At 54.7% G+C, this 15,940-nt stretch overlaps 4 protein-coding genes across 4 annotated transcripts; 2 read left to right on the top strand and 2 right to left on the bottom strand.

Moving 5' to 3' along the window:
* Positions 1-1,075: 1,075 nt before the first annotated feature.
* LRP88_02602 (syntaxin-binding protein) lies at positions 1,076-3,400 on the top strand (the record flags this gene model as incomplete). Its single annotated transcript, XM_083239246.1, has 5 exons — positions 1,076-1,115; positions 1,169-1,385; positions 1,435-1,820; positions 1,874-2,717; positions 2,770-3,400. The coding sequence occupies 5 exons, from the start codon at positions 1,076-1,078 to the stop codon at positions 3,398-3,400; spliced, it is 2,118 nt and encodes a 705-aa protein (XP_083104376.1).
* Positions 3,401-3,941: 541 nt separating this feature from the next.
* Positions 3,942-5,017, top strand: LRP88_02601 (IEC3 subunit of the Ino80 complex, chromatin re-modelling-domain-containing protein; the record flags this gene model as incomplete). The annotated part of the gene is made up of 2 exons (XM_083239245.1): positions 3,942-4,123; positions 4,195-5,017. The coding sequence occupies 2 exons, from the start codon at positions 3,942-3,944 to the stop codon at positions 5,015-5,017; spliced, it is 1,005 nt and encodes a 334-aa protein (XP_083104375.1).
* A 1,387-nt stretch (positions 5,018-6,404) lies between these two features.
* LRP88_02600 (NADP-dependent isocitrate dehydrogenase) lies at positions 6,405-8,108 on the bottom strand (the record flags this gene model as incomplete). Its single annotated transcript, XM_083239244.1, has 3 exons — positions 6,405-6,829; positions 6,949-7,485; positions 7,670-8,108. The coding sequence occupies 3 exons, from the start codon at positions 8,106-8,108 to the stop codon at positions 6,405-6,407; spliced, it is 1,401 nt and encodes a 466-aa protein (XP_083104374.1).
* A 2,783-nt stretch (positions 8,109-10,891) lies between these two features.
* On the bottom strand, positions 10,892-12,715 carry LRP88_02599 (uncharacterized protein; the record flags this gene model as incomplete). The annotated part of the gene is made up of 3 exons (XM_083239243.1): positions 10,892-11,992; positions 12,054-12,593; positions 12,659-12,715. 3 exons carry the CDS (start codon positions 12,713-12,715, stop codon positions 10,892-10,894), a joined length of 1,698 nt encoding a protein of 565 aa, XP_083104373.1.
* Between the last annotated feature and the right edge of the window lie 3,225 nt (positions 12,716-15,940).

The raw sequence follows: 15,940 nt of genomic DNA, 5'->3' as shown, positions 1-15,940 counted from the left end.
AAATGCTGCAGATTCCGAGTGGTTGATTCCATTCTTCATAGAGAAATCACAGATACAATGCTGCTTCTTTGATTCATGGTGATGGCGCAACGAGCCGCGAAGAATGACGCGACAGAGGTGATTGAGCGTGTTGTGGAGGGGAAGGGGGGATGATGGGGTTAAGGATTGGGCATACCCTGTGATTCAGACAAAGGATTCGATTCCGTGAGCAACTTGATCCGTCTTCCTACCCGCGAGGTGCAGAGAAAACCTGTCCCATCTGTATATTGCGCAAGTCGCTCGCCGCTTACAACATTATCGAACCGTAGGCGTGTCCTGTCGGGGAGGCAAATGATGGATAGCACAAGGGCGACACGCCGAGGTCCGCCAGAGTAGAGCAATGTGCAGGCAGCAGACGCAGGCCAGATGGAGGACGTGAACGCGGAAGAATCGAATCGAAATCTTAAGCGCCACCAGTATCTACCGGCGCAGTTCGTCTGCCGAGCGCCGACGCTGCGTGCTGTCGCGATGAGTGATGCCGGCGTGCGGTTGTTGATGGAGTGTCGTCGAGAGTAGGTAGAAAAAGAAGTCCTGGCGGCTTCGCAACTGAGGACCAAGACGTGTTGGACGATGGCCCCATTTCTCAGGCACACACAGCCATTTGGTCTCAGGCATGGCCCCACTCGTGTCTCAAGCACGGAGAACAGACAAGCCGCGCCTGCGCCTGCTCCCCCTGGAAGTCAGAAGTGCCTGCCTCTCTGCCTGTGCCAACCGTCGGCCCTTGAATCGGTCCGTGCTCCAGCTTGCGCGCCGTCGGGAGCTATCAACTGAGCGCCTGGCAACCTACCTACTGTACGGTATCGTGGCCTCAAGCTGGCATTAAAACAACACGGCCCTTGACGTGAGGGTTCGGCTTGGCGCTTTGCAAGTAAGCTTTTCGTCTGCATAGGGTCAAAGTTTCCTCATTGCTTTTTTTGCGCACCCCCTCGACATTAGGGTGGCCAATATATTCGCCCTTGTCAGGACAGCTCCTGAACTGCGCATCCCACTATCATCACCGCTTTGAGCTCCAACTTCGCCGACGTCATCTGCCACCATGGCCACCAAAGGGAACTCCCTGCGCGATCGCCAAATAGGTTTGTTGCGATACACTCAGGGCTTTCTCGCTTTTATGTTAACAATATTCTAGCTTCTCTCAAGAAGATCCTCAACCTCAACGAGACGGTCGAGTCTGCCGAAGCCGACGAAGCGCTCGCAAATGGTCTGCTTGCCCCCGTCGCTCCCATCCTCGACGCCGACGGCAACCCCATCTGGAAGGTGTTGGTGTTTGATGATCTGGGCCGAGATGTCATCAGCAGTGTGATGCGTGTCAGTGACCTGCGGTCAATGGGTGTGACCATGCACATGTAGGTCAGTCAAGCGCATTCTTAGACAGTCAACTAACATCATGCGCAGGCACATTGGCGGCTCCAGACACCCGATCCCAGATGTCCCTGTCATCTATCTTCTCGAACCGAATGCGAAGAACCTCGAGGCCATCACTTCGGACTTGCAAAAGGGATTATACTCGCCAGCCTACATCAACTTCCTCTCCTCCCTGCCCCGCGTCCTTCTTGAGGAGTTTGCGACACAGACAGCAGCCGCGGGAACTTCAGAGCACATCTCCCAGCTGTTTGATCAATATCTCAACTTCATCGTCGCCGAGCCGGATCTGTTTAGCTTGGGGATGCAGAACGAGCATACGTATTGGGCTTTGAATAGTGCAGCAACAAGTGATGCCGAGCTTGACCGGGTGGTGGATAGGATCGTGAGCGGACTCTTCAGTGTTGTTGTTACTATGGGTATGATACTTGGCAAATACGATTGCCGTGTAAGAAGCTAATTGTGTTTGCAGGCGTTATCCCCATCATCCGATGCCCCAAGGGCGCCGCGGCGGAGATGGTCGCTGCGCGACTCGACCGCAAGCTCCGAGATCACATCCTCAACTCCAAGGACAACCTATTCTCGGGTCCTCGACCAACCGCATCCTCTGGCACACCTTCTTCCCGACCCGTCTTAATTCTCCTAGACCGCAATGTCGACTTGATACCCATGCTGTCGCATTCTTGGACCTACCAGTCCCTGGTTCATGATGTTCTTAACATGAAGCTGAACCGAATCACGATTGAGGCTCCGGTGGAAGAGGGAAACCCAGCACGAGGCACATCGAAAAAGGGCTACGACTTGACCGCAAGCGACTTCTTCTGGGCCAAGAACGCTGGCAGCCCTTTCCCACAGGTGGCCGAGGATATTGACGCCGAATTAACCAAGTATAAGGAGGATACGGCTTCGATTACGAAAAAGACCGGCGTGACTGATCTGGAGGACCTCCAGAACGACACAAGCGCAAGCGCCCAACACCTCAAGGCGGCGATAACGTTGCTTCCCGAGATGAGAGAGCGCAAGGGCATCCTCGACATGCACATGAACATCCTGGCAGCCTTGTTGACAGGTATCAAGGATCGCCAACTTGACAACTACTTCCAACTCGAAGAGGGTATTGTCAAGCAGACCAAGGCCCAGATCATGGAGATCATCAAGGATGACAACAAGGGCACTAACCCCGTCGACAAGCTGCGACTATTCATCATCTGGTACCTAAGCACCGAACAGGAGGTCGGCCGAGTGGAATTTGAAGGCCTGGAGAAGGCTCTCGCAGAAGCAGGCGCAGATGTCTCATCTCTGCCCTACGTCCGACAGTAAGAATTTCTGGTTCGGCTTCTCCATCCACACTTGCTAATAGATAATCAGGGTTCGAGCGACCACCAAGATGACACAACTGACAACCATCAACAACACAACTCAGCCAGCCCAATCGTCAGACCTCTTTGGGCGATTCTCATCCATGTCATCCCGCCTCACTGATCGCCTCAAGGAATCCGGCGTACCCACCGGCCTGTCTTCCAACTTTGAGAGTCTCATCAGCGGCGTCAAGAACTTCCTTCCTGCCGATCGTGATTTTACTGTCACCAAGATCGTTGAGTCGATTATGGATCCTTCATCGGCTTCTTCGTCTGCAATCGCCAAGACGGAGCACTATCTCTACTTTGATCCTCGATCCGCCAACGCTCGGGGTACCATGCCTCCCCCAAGTGCGGTGCGTTCCGGGGCGGGAGCTAGCACACCAGGTGGTATGCCAGGTTCGCAAGCACCCGGGCAGACGGCCAGCTTTGGTCAGCGCCGACAAGGGTTTAGCGAGGCAGTGGTGTTCACCGTTGGCGGTGGAAGCATGGATGAATATGGAAACCTGCAAGAGTGGGTGAGCCGAGCTGGAGGAGACAAGGCCAAGAAGAGGGTCGTTTATGGTAGTACGGAAATGGTGAATGCAGCAGAATTCATTGCACAAGAGCTGGACAGGTTAGGAAAGGAGGTGGCATCGTGATACTCCTGAGTGTTTGAGAATAGATTAATGAATCCTGTCTTGGCATGGCCGGGGCGATTCGGCATGTAGTTTGGAGCCTTTGAGTCGTGACATGATTCAAAGACGCAAAAAAATCCATTGGAAATTTGAGCTTAAAGCAATGTTTGCTTCGACAACATGACTTATTCCGTGTCGCATGAAGCTTTGGTGATTCTATGCCATTTCGGGAAAATGATGATCCGAGGTCGGCTCGTTGGATCGCCCTGACTCCATCCAGACCTCACCAATTGGAAGGACCCAGAGGCAGGGCGCCCTTGCGGCTGCTTCAGTGGAAGCTACGTACCGATCCGAGAACAACACCTCAGGTCCAGTGCGAAGGCGCCCCCAAATCTCGATAGCTGGCAAAACCCTTCTCTCCTCCATTGCTTCTCATCAGCATTTAGTCCATCGCCAACTCGAGTCCCCCATCCAGCCTCCACGCGTCCAAGCACATCTTTCAACACCATCTCCATTGAGACGTCGCGTTTTCTCCATCCCGGTCGCGTCCAAAGAGCCGCTCACCATGGACGAGGCCCCCGTCAAGGCCGAAGGCGGCACCCGCCATCGCGCCGGCTACAAGTCGTACAAGAAGAAGTATAGAAAGATGCGCATCGTCTTTGACCAGAAGATGCATGACGGCGAGGAGCTACATAAGCAGGAGGACAAGGCGGCTGCGCTCGTGAAGCGCCTGGCCGTGGAGAATGAGTAGGTCATCACTCAATAACCCTCAGCCTTGCGCGCATCATCGCTGACATGTCCCCTTTCTTCTTTGACAGCCGCCTTTTGGACATATTACTCGAAATCAACAACTCGCCTCAAATCCCCCCCGAAAAGCAGATCGACCTCTCGCTCGAGCCCTCGTCTGACCCCAAGGCATTAGTACTGCCCCTGGATCGAGACCATGCGGACCGAAAGGAAAAGCCAGGAAAGAAACTTGAAGACCTTATCAATGGCGTGCCGCACTCATCATACAGCAATGCCAAGGAAACCCTACCGGTCATCATCAGCGAGCTGAAGGCCCCTGAAGGCGAATCGCATCCTTCCGATTTTCTGTCCGCTGACGACATTGACAACTACATCTACGAGCTCGACACCAGCATCGATCCAGAATCAACCATCCCAACGCTCGCTCCCCGCGCGCATCCAAACACACACCAGCCTACGAACCCACATCTGAAGAACCCAACCAGCGTAACAAACTGGCTGCGCAAGCACGCCCCGAAGATCTTCCTACAGGACGGCGAAACTCACGGCGATGCTGATGATGGCGAAGGCGGTCACACTGGAGGACGTAAGACACGAGGCACTCGGGGCGAGCGCGGCGGTCGGGCCAGCACAAGGGGTAAACGTGTCAGCGCCGCAGCTCGCGCCTCGGCAGCAGCAGATCGCGGCGACTGGGATGCCAGCATGGACGAGGACCCCGACTTTGCTTCAACACCCGTGGGCAGAGGCAAGCGCAAGAGGAACGATGACGATACCGGCTACAAACCTCGCGGTTCGTCAACACGACCGAGTAAGAAGAAGCGCAAGAGCGAAGTCGACGGAACGCCCAGCGTGCGCAAGTCCAAGAAGGAGGCTGCTGCGGCCCGAGATGACTAGTACCGCGCCATCAGCTTCTAAAGATGGCCCTTTGCTCTTTTTCCTCTCTGGGTGGTCTTGTTCTTGAAGCGAAAATAGTCGCCTGATGAAAGAGAGACTGAGCTTGTGGCCTTTGTATTACTACCTTTCCAACCAACAACCACGGACAGCATCCGGCATGTACATACCTGCCAGGGCAAGGTACATACTGCCATAATTCCAAATGCCATGCCCTCCACACCGCGGTGGATACCCGGCCAGCCGGGCCATCCAGATCGGGACAACCCGGAGACTCTCCGGGCATACGGGGATATCATTCTCATCACTGAACCCGCCTACGCTAGTCCCCGGGGGGGGGCATTTTCCATTATCCATCTACATGTGCGGTCTTAAGCCGAGGCATTCCTTTGCGAAGGGGGGGGGAAACAACAACAAACGACTGGGAGGGGAGGGGGAAACAGGGGAACCGGGGTTTCTGTTTGGGTGAACTTTGTGGGCTTTTTTGGGGATTTCTAGATTCATCTGCATTTTCCTTACAGGGGTTGCTTGGGCTTGCTGCCAGGCTACGGACAAATACCGAAGTTTGACAAGAGCACAAGAAGCAAAAGAGGCGTTCGAGCGGCATCTAGGGGCACAGCTACATCCTCATGTACATGTGAGAGAGGTGCGGGACGGACAAGAGGGCCCAATGGTTTTGCTTCAAGGCACTACTTTTGGCTTTGGCGTTGGTCGTATGACTCCTCTGACCCCCTTCTCCCGCTACCAAGAGGGCTAGGAGCAGCGCGCTGTGTCATAATGTACGTATGCACAATGGGACAACAGGGAACAAGAACGAGGTCGGTATCCAGGGATTGGAGTCTGCAAAAAAACTATAAAGCAGGGCTGGGTAGCCCATCTTATCTTTATGTACCCAAGAGCAACCAGGAGTCTTCTATCTACATTGCCTGCCTGCTTGTCTTCCAATACATGACACACGAGATTCAGTCGTGCCGTCCCCCTCGAAACCCTTTTCCTTCTTTTTCCCAAAGCCCGTTTGTTTCGTTTCCTTATCATACCATAGTAACGATGGAGGTATACTCTGCATGATTCGTTGCATTGTTGCCCGTGTTCATACAGGGGAATCTTCATGTGCATGTTTGCTCCTTGACGATACCGACTTCATGCAAGCTGACGAGGCATTGCAATCGACAACCACGAGAGAGACGATGCTCTCTCACTCGCCGAGAAGCCGAGGTTCGATGCTGGCCAGCCACTAACAACACGTCCGACGCCGATTCTCATATCCTTCATGAAAGAAATGGCGACTCTTGTGGGTGGAAAAGAGAGACCAAGAGAGTGAGGAGGATGTAGGGATGTGTGAGAGGGTGAAGAGGGGGTGAGGGGAGGAGGAGAGAAGTTGTCAAGACATTTACAGCTTCTCCTTGATGATGTTCTTCATGCGGCGCTCGACAGCGTTGAGGTACTCGTTGGTGGTGACATAGTCCTCACGGCCAGTCTTGCCGCAGGCAAGGGCAAGATCCTTGGTCATGATACCATCAACATCGACGGTGTCAATGCAGGCCTGCTCGAGGCTCTCGGCGAAGGCGACAACCTCGGGCTGGTCGTCGAGCTTGCCACGCTGGATGAGACCACGGGTCCAGGCGAAGATGGAGGCAATGGGGTTGGTGGAGGTCTCGTTGCCCTTCTGGTGCTCACGGTAGTGGCGAGTGACGGTGCCGTGGGCAGCCTCAGACTCGAAGGTCTTGCCATCGGGGGTGATGAGAACCGAGGTCATGAGACCAAGGGAGCCGAAACCCTGAGCGACAATGTCGGACTGGACATCACCGTCGTAGTCTGGGAGTTATGTTAGTTGCTATCATTGAAGGACGTCGAGTGACGAATCAATCGAATCGTGTCAGGCGACATGAATTCATGAGTTCGCACAAGTGTGCAGCACCAAGGGAAAGACTCACTCTTGAGGGCCATGATGTAACCACCAGAGCTCTTGATCATCTGGGCAACCATGTCGTCAATGAGACGGTGCTCATACCAGATCTTCTTGGCCTCGAACTCGGCCTTGTACTGGGTGTCGTAGAGCTCCTGGAAGATATCCTTGAAGCGACCATCGTACTTCTTGAGGATGGTGTTCTTGGTGCTCATGTAGAGGGGAAGGCCCTTGTCAAGAGCCAGCTTGAAAGAGGCGTGGGCGAAGCCAGTGATGGACTCGTCGGTGTTGTACTGGGTCTGGGCGACACCACCACCGTTCTTGAACTGGAAGACCTCAATCTCCTGGGGCTCACCACCCTCGGGGGTGTAGACCATGGAGAGCTTGCCAGGGCCGGGCAGGACAGCATCCTTGGCGCGGTACTGGTCACCGAAGGCGTGTCGGCCAATGATGATGGGCTTCTTCCAGCCAGGGACGAGACGGGGAATGCGGGGGATGACAATGGGCTCACGGAAGACGGTACCGCCGAGGGCATTTCGGATGGTTCCGTTGGGGGAAAGCCACACTAGAGCATGTAAGTCAGCTGGGTTTCATTCTTCACGTTTTGGTTCATCACGGAGCCTCTCATTCGTCATGTTTCTGCCCTCACTTTCTCCCCATCATGTGTGCGGGGGTGGCGATTGGTGGGGGAGATGGCAGAGAGCTGCAAGATGCAACTCGGGCTAGGCTAGGGATAGAAGGGAACTCACTCTGCTTCAGCTTGAACTCCTCAACTCGGGCCTCATCGGGGGTGATGGTGGCGCACTTGACACCGACCTGGTACTTCTTGATGGCCTCGGCGGCATCAATAGTGACCTGGTCGTTGGTCTCGTCACGGTACTCAAGACCAAGGTCATAGTACTTGAGGTCGATGTCGAGGTAGGGGTAGATGAACTTGTCCTTGATGGACTGCCAGATGATGCGGGTCATCTCATCGCCATCGAGCTCGACGACGGGGTTCTTGACCTTGATCTTGGGGATAGCGGAAGCCATTGTGCGGACGGCGAAGGGGGAGATGGTCTGGACGGCACCGAAGGAAGCGCGGATAGGACGAACGGCGATCGGAGAGGAAGAAGCAAAGGCGACACGGCGTAGCGAAGACGATAGAAGAGACCTCGGGACGGCGGAGGCGAGGGCAACAGCGGGCATGATGGGCGAGAAGAGAAGAAGAGGGCGGGAAGCAAAAGAAGAATCCGATATAAAAGGGTCTCAAGAGACAACTGGCAAGGCCGGGCTCGGGAGTCGTCGCCGGTAACTTGGATTGGGCAACAGGCAAACGGGGAAGGCGCGAGTCCGTCTGAGGATACCCAAGGTTGGTAATTTGCTGCTTTGCTGCACACCTCAGGCGCGGGGTGTAATGCGGAACGACGGACGGTCGGAGGAGGGAAGGGGCCTACGAGGGGACCAGGGGGGGCGTGCGTGTGAGAGGTGCCTTCCTTTGGGGTTAGGCAGTTGCTTCGGGAGGGGGAAGGTGCAAGGTGCAGCGCTTCAACCGAGGAAGTGGCCGGTTACTGCTTGACGCAAACGCAGGAAGGCGGCGACCGAGAGGAAAACCGACCGACGATGCGGCGATGCGACGGCGATGCGACGGGATATGGGGAACGACGATGGCGTTTCCCCCCAATGAGACGGAGTGGATTTGATGGGAACGGTTTGGTAGGCGCCGCTTTTTTTCTCGTCTGGGCCGAGCTAGTGTGAGGATCTAGGCGCAGAGAGAGAGAGGAAAGCTGGGGAATCGTTAGACCTTTGCGTCAGCCGCTGGGAGGAGCCGTGCAGATGGAGAGTGATGCCATGCGGCGGCGGGAAGAAGATGCAGTGAGTGTTTTCTTTCTCCTTCCTCGCGTTCCCTTTGGGGGAGGAGCTCCCGGAGTCGAGAAAGGCATTGGGGGAGGCGAAAAAGAGAGAAGGGGGAGTGAAGTTTGAAGCCAGAAAGGAGTGGTTCTCGTTGGTCAATGACGAGACGCAAAGCATAGATGATGATGTCTTGTGGCTGGTCGATGAGGCTCTACTAGCGAGCAACCCAATCCGAGAATGGAGATTCGACTTACAAATCCTTTTGAAGCTGTTTTTGCTTGCTTTTCCGGTTCGCGTTCTCTTTCTCGAAGCTGATGATGATGGTCTGAGAACTGTGATGGTTCGAGAAACTGGGGGTTCTACCGAGCTCGAGTAAAAAAAGGACAGAACTCAATGATCCGACAACGGACTGCCGAGTGGGAATCACGTCGGTTTTTCCTTCTTAGCCTTCTGGGGTCATTTCTTCCTGGGTCGGCGCGACACGCCGAAGACGGCACAGAAGCGGGAATAAGGTAAAAAACGTGGCTGATCTTGTTAGACGGATGCGACAGGGGTCTAGCTACATAGATTTGGCGTCCTTTTTCTGATTAATGTCTCTTCCAGATGAAGCTCAAGCTGCGCTCGTCTTTTGCATCTCGCGATGATTTCCAGGCGGAGTGCACATCTCGCCAACCCGGACTCTTCGGCTCTCAAAATTACGTTTCCCCCTTCAGGGTGTGCCTCGAGTAGCCCAGACCTCTTTTCTTCTTCATTGCCAGGGTCCTTTGGGGATGCCAGCCTCGGGACCTGACCGAGCTGGGGCGCCCTTATGAACATCTGCAACCAGAGAAAAAGGCGCTTCTCAGACTTCTAGCCAGTGCCCAGCCTCGACGGTTAGCACTAGTGTCGATTTCGCGTGGGACCCCCAGTGCTTGTTGGGGGGGCTTTGGAGCAGAAGCGGGCCCTCTTCTGTTTTGCCTTCCCCTCTTGCATGACAGCTGGGTTTCGCTCTCGCCTCGGGGTTGCTATGGCCGAGCCTGAAAGCGACGATGCTTTGTCAGTCAAGGGTGTTGCTAATTCCAGTGGGCGTCACTGGTCAAACTCGATCCGGGGGGAGGTTGGCATTCCGAAAGGGGCAATTCCTCCTGTCCAAAGCCATCTATAACCATCACCACCAAGGACGGCAGAGTGTCTCGTGAGGATATGCGGAGTCGGCTTGTTTACTCGGCTCTTATAAAGCCAATTGACAGTCGCAATCCGGATACAACACACCGCTCCCCGGCAACCCTCCCCGCCGCGCGGGAGAGGGGGGAAAATAAACGCTAATCCGGGCCTTTCAGCTCGGCGCCGTCCGAATCTCCGTTCTCCGTCTCGGATCTCCGGTGGGGGACCCGCTCTCCGCGCCGTGATCGGGGGAAAGGGCGAGACGCGGACACCTTGTTGTCGCATTTGCCGCCCGAATGAAAGGAAAGCTATTCCGATGCGCAGCAGGAGGGGCGGAGGTGAGTATCCCGACTGGAAACTCAGCCGCTTTTAATATTTAGCAGTATTATCCGTGCCAGGGATGGGTTCTCCCGATGAGGTCTGGGAGACCAAAGAACCGGAATAGTCCTCTAACCCGACAGTCCTAGGCTTTCGACTTCTATATCCAAAGAAAGCATTTTAGGAATGTGGCCATGGTGGAATATTCACTGCGAACTTCACGGCACAACTTTGGCGTACAACTCAGAAATCATCTCCCGTCTTGGTGATTTGGCTGGTTGCCTTCCGGAAAAGCGTCCGAAGCTACAACGACTCCGGAATTGGCTACACATCTGTAAGTCGAGGAATACGCCCGCGACGCCTCCTACAACCAAAGCAAAGCAGAGAAAGGCAAAAGAAAACCAAATACGACACCAACACGAGAGTATCACAAAGGATTAATAGACAGATCCAGCTCCCATCGAGCACAAAACGTGGTCGACACAACCACAGGGTAGGCGACAATTGTGGAACACTTCCGAGTCTCGGAAGACAAGCCCGAACATATATCCAGATACTACCGAGCATTGCATTCACGATCATCAAGGTCCTACACAGTCCTGGTGTTCCTATAGTACACGATTCTTTCCCAGCTACACCCTGTTACATGATATCCATAATGTCCAAGTCCCACCAGCTTACACATCAAAAATCTCGCCGACGCCCTCATTCCCGCCTCTTCGGTTCTCGACAATGTCCAGCCTCCACCCCTCCCAGTGCTTTAGCGATCGCTTAATCTCCTTGATCCGCTCGATCCGCTTCTTCGACTCCTCCTCCTGGGCCTTGCGGAACGCCTCCTCGTCAAAGTCCATGTCATCATCATCAAGGAATTCATCATCGTTACCCCCTGCCAGGGCATTGAGTCCGCTTGTCAGGAAATCGCCAATGCCGCCCGGCCCAGACTTTCTCCGCTGAGTTGGCGAGATGGCATGTCCTGGCGAAAGGTCGACATCGTGGAAGCCTGGGCTTGTCGCCTCCAGCTCACGTCGCTTGCCAATCCAGGCCCCACTACGAAGCTCATGCACCTCGCTCTCAAGAGCCCGGATCTTCCTCTCAAGCTTCTGGCGTTCTTCGTCCTCAAGCTCATCAACGCCCTCGTCATCCAGCCCACCACCTCCTTCGAGAGACCTGCGGCTTCGAAGTTTCGTATTCTCACTCTCAAGCTTCTCGAGCTTCGACCGCAAGTCGGTGGCGTCTCGTTCCGCCTTCTCCTTCTCCTTCTTCAGTGCTTGTAATCGTGAATCTTGCTCCTTGTGCAATGTCGTGAGAGTCGTAGCTTTCTTCTCCAAAGCTTCGACCTTCTTCTCGAGCTCATCGCGAGCATTGTTGGATTCCTCGAGTTCATGCTCCAGAGTCTTGAGCTTGGTCTCAGCGCTAGTTCGTTCGCTACCTTCTCGAACGGCCTTCTCTGTCGTCCGCTCGAGGTTGCGCTTCAAGTCCTGAAGCTCACGCTGTGCCTTGCCCGCCGCAGCCTCTGCCCGTACTACTTTATCCTCCAAGGCGGTAATCTGCTCCTTCTCAGAAGATGAGCCACTGGCATGTCGCTCAGCTTGCGCCCTGAGCTTTGAGATCTCAATCTCCATCGACTCGATGGTGGCCGACTTTGCGTCAAGCTCAGCCTTTAGGTCAGCAGGAGGCGTAGACAGGGACATGGATGGCCGATGCGCGTGGCCAGAGCCCCGCGATACTTGTTGCTGAAGCTGCGAGTTCTGACGCTGCAGAGCGGCAAGCTGGGTCCTCTGTAACATGTGTTAGTGGGCTTGCAGATTGATGTTGCGATGCGCATAATGGGCCTCTTACCAGACTGTCGCAGAGTCCGTCCTCGGGGCCACCCGTCTTGACATGGCCATCGCCGTCGTCCTCCCGGATGTCTGCCAGCTCATCTTCGGCCTTTTGCCACCTCTTTTCCGACTCGGCGGCTTCCTTGGCCAGGCGCTTGTTCTCTTTCTCGAGCTCCTCGATTCTGGCCACATGCTTTCTGTAAATATCCGGCGCAGTGTCACCATCGGGGCTGAAAGGGCCGGGAGATACAGCACCGCCAGGGGGAATGGATCCCGCGCGGAATGATGTAGACCTCAGCTTCGACTGCTGGGCCAAGGATGGAGCAGCTGAAGAGGGTTCATCTTCATCGTCGTTCCCTGGCGCTTCAGCATCGTCTTTGGGTGTCTCCTCGGGCTTGTCTTCGGTTTTCTCTGTGGGCGCTTCCTCGGTGGCCTTCTCGTCGGTTGGAGGGGGAGCATCGGCGGAGCCCTCTGGCTCAGTTGCTGGGGTCTCAGCAGCCTCTTGCTTGGTCTTCTTGGATGCGCTGCCCTTCTTCTTGCTCTTCTTCAGTTGCTCGACCTGAAACGACCACGGGTCAGCTTGCTACATGGTTGGCAACGGGAGGAAGGGAGAGGTGCACAAACGCGCTTCTTGGCCGCGGCGATCTTCTCCTGGCGGGCCTTTTCGTCGGCGTCAGCCATGGTGAGTCGAAGTACTGCACGTGTATAGTTCGGATTAGGAGAGACGCGTGGTAAGTTTGATGTCGGCGTTGTTGAAATGTGTCGTTTAGATCAGGCTTGGATACTGTAGGTAGGTATGTGTTGGTGGCAGCTCCACACGCAAGGGAGCTCCGTCATCCTGCTGAAGCTTAGTTGGCCTGTGCAGGGGCCGTGTAATCGGTGCATGTTTCAATTATCGACACTGTGTAAACACCATCGCATCGCCTCTCACGCCTCTCTTTGGTTGTGCTTTGACTGGAAGGCTTTACATTCGATCATAATACAATGGGTAACGCCTCGGTGAGGCGTATGGAGAAAGCCGAGCCCCCCAAATGTTACGAGTTTACTGGCTGCAGATAGTTCAGCCTCTTATTCGCATTCCTATTTCATCTCCAGATCCTTGACTCACTTACATCACCCCAATGAGGAGAAGCTTCCATAACCACCCTGAGAACTTAGTAAACTTCAATTTTCATCTTTTAATTGGATATTAGCTAGGATGCCCATACAAACTTTTGATTCTGTTGGGTTCCAATGCCCAGCTGAACCCAGGGGTCTATGTACCTACCCAGTTGTTTGTTGGTGATCGCGATGGGTAGCGGCAGTTGCCTGGTAAGAATGGCAGGTGCCCCTTCTCAACATTTCACGTGAAATTTTGGACAAAGAAGACTCGAAATTCTCACAATGGATTGTAAGCTTCCATCCTTCAATCACTCGTCTTGATCCTTCGCTGACCTGCTGCACCACTCCAACGTCAAGCGCCTTGACATGAACTGGACTGAAGGGTCTCTCGCCCGTCACTCCCGCCGTAAAGGATGGGATAAGGATGCTGCCCGCCAGAAGGAATACTTTGCCAAGGCCCGAGCCAGGAAACAAGAGGCTGCTTCTGGGAAGAATACGCCCAGAGTTCCCTTCGTCCCTGACTACATCCCACGCGAGCCGCCGGCGGGCAATTCCTCCAGCTCCTCCGCTCATCGGAAGAAAGACAAGTCACCCCGAAAACGATTGATGCAAAACCAAAATGATACGAACGAGAGAGCCATTCCTTCCAGCGGCCACTCACAGCCAGGCCAGCGGACCTCGGGCTCGCTCCTTGACCCAACCACATGGGCCAATCAACACCGAACTGAAGTCGATATTGACGCCAAAAGACGAAAACTCCTCCAGGAAACTGACTGGAGCCGTATCCGTCTTCAGAAGCCCCTTGGGCCCATCTACCCGCAGCAAAGGGCACCCGTCGCTCACTTCACCTCTAGAGGAAATCGCCACTTGTCAGGCAACCAAGCCAATACCCTGCTGCAGATACCTGGACTTGGTAGCCGCTTGAATGAGAGACCGCCGACACATCGACCAAGAAATAGTGTGCAAATCAGAATTGGGGACCAGGACCTTAGCTGGAGCACGGAGAGCAACTCGGTCCGAAGTTCTGTTTCACGGCGCGGACCACTTGGGGAATTGGGGGTATGGCACTCTACACCACCCAGATCGATAATATCGCGTTCCCCCTTTGAATCACGCCCAAGTGTGAGTCGCCTGTCTGAACCCTTCGAGCATCTCGGAACCGACTCCAGGCCGCAGCCTCCGTCCTCAGACCTTGCGGCCGCCATTGGACGTTCTCTAGAGGGGCGACGAAAGAGGCAACCAAATGCTCTGCACGATCGAAGCATCGTCGTGACATCTTCACCACCTGTGATACATCACCCTCAACCCACTCGAGACGGACACCCGTTCGACATATACTCTCTCGAAGTTCAAGACAACGACAGTGTCGCCGCCCGAGTTGGCTCAACTGGCCCGCCCTCGAGTCACCCCCTGTCCGATGATATTCAATGGAACTCATGGCTGAACGAAACTCCTGAACCCGAACCACGAGGCTCTTCTTCGGTGTATAACGAGCCAGGTTCATTTCCCCGCAATACTCGGATCTGGGGCGATTCAGACGATCGATCGCAGGCTCATGACACCATCTATCACGGGGTGGCACGACGAGGCAATAGTAGGAAAAGCGATGAGCTTTCGCTCCTATCAAGCTCGCGTCGGCATTTTCAGCTTTCTTCTGATGTCCCAAGCGAAAACACGCACGCGACCATGATAGAACCCGAGTCTCCCAAGCAGACCCGTTGCTCGAGAGTCGAAGAAGAGGCATGGGCTGCCTTTGTCAAGGGTCCTGATCAAAGCCATGAATTGGGCAAGTCATCTTCGACACCGAGCCGTAAACCGATCCCCACAATACGGGAGAATCAACGAAGGACCTCGAACACTCAAGACCTGATGGAACTGTTGGTTGCGAAGGAAGGGAGACAAGAAACAGGCCATGAACACAGAGAAACAGCACCGCAAGAGGACGAGGATGAGATTTGGAAGAAGTTCATCTTCGACGACTACGCCGAAATTAATCGCAGAGCACGGGAAGAGATCCATGAAAAGACCAAATGTGACCTAGGGTTGAAGAAGGCAATCCCCCCGAGTTATGTTTTGGAGCCGGCTTCAGGGGTCAAGAACGACCAGATGTGCAAAACCCCAACGGCTGTCGCAGAGTCGTCTTCAACACCCTGCCTGGACTTGAATTGGAGTATACTCGAACCTTCGCGCAGTGCGGTAGAACCATCTCCAGCGCCAAAGACAGGAATGGACCTCCCGATGTCACAGCCCCCAAACACAACTGTTGAGTCGAATCCAGTACCCAACTTAGACTTGGACACTAGTATGCTAGAGCTCTCTGAAGCATATGAGCTTGACTTGGGCCTTCACATACCTGAGTTTCCGGACAGCGCTGTGGAGTTGCCTTCAGCACCAAAGCCCGACTTGAGTTTGCAGACGGCAGAGGTCTCAACTGATGTAATAGAGCTACCAGTGGCACCTGGAGAAGGGCGACTGGGCGCATGTACAACACACATCTCCACCGAGGAGCCCCCTGAAATACTGTCTTACACAGATGAAGGTATGCAGGCTCCATCAGATGCCGCCGCGGAAATGAATACGGTGGATGCCGACTCGGCGGCTGCCCAGCCAGGTTCGCCTCAACCGGTACAGCCAGAGTTCAAGTTTCATCACCCGAGCCTTTTTGTTGGACGTCTGGCCAGTAATGGTCCGGCCAATATGCCGTGCGCACCCTCGACTGCGGCGTCAAAGATGGGCAGGCGACCAAGAGCCAGGGGGAGCAGGGAGCAGGGAAGGCCGGACTTTCGTACGATGCCCGACTATGAT

The sequence above is a fragment of the Fusarium phalaenopsidis genome, assembly GCF_050370095.1.
Source record: "Fusarium phalaenopsidis strain FUZ10S chromosome Unknown contig_32286, whole genome shotgun sequence".
In the NCBI taxonomy this organism is placed as follows: domain Eukaryota; kingdom Fungi; phylum Ascomycota; class Sordariomycetes; order Hypocreales; family Nectriaceae; genus Fusarium; species Fusarium phalaenopsidis.
Note: the sequence above shows the minus strand (reverse complement) of the source record. Positions and strands in the feature narration are given on the sequence as shown.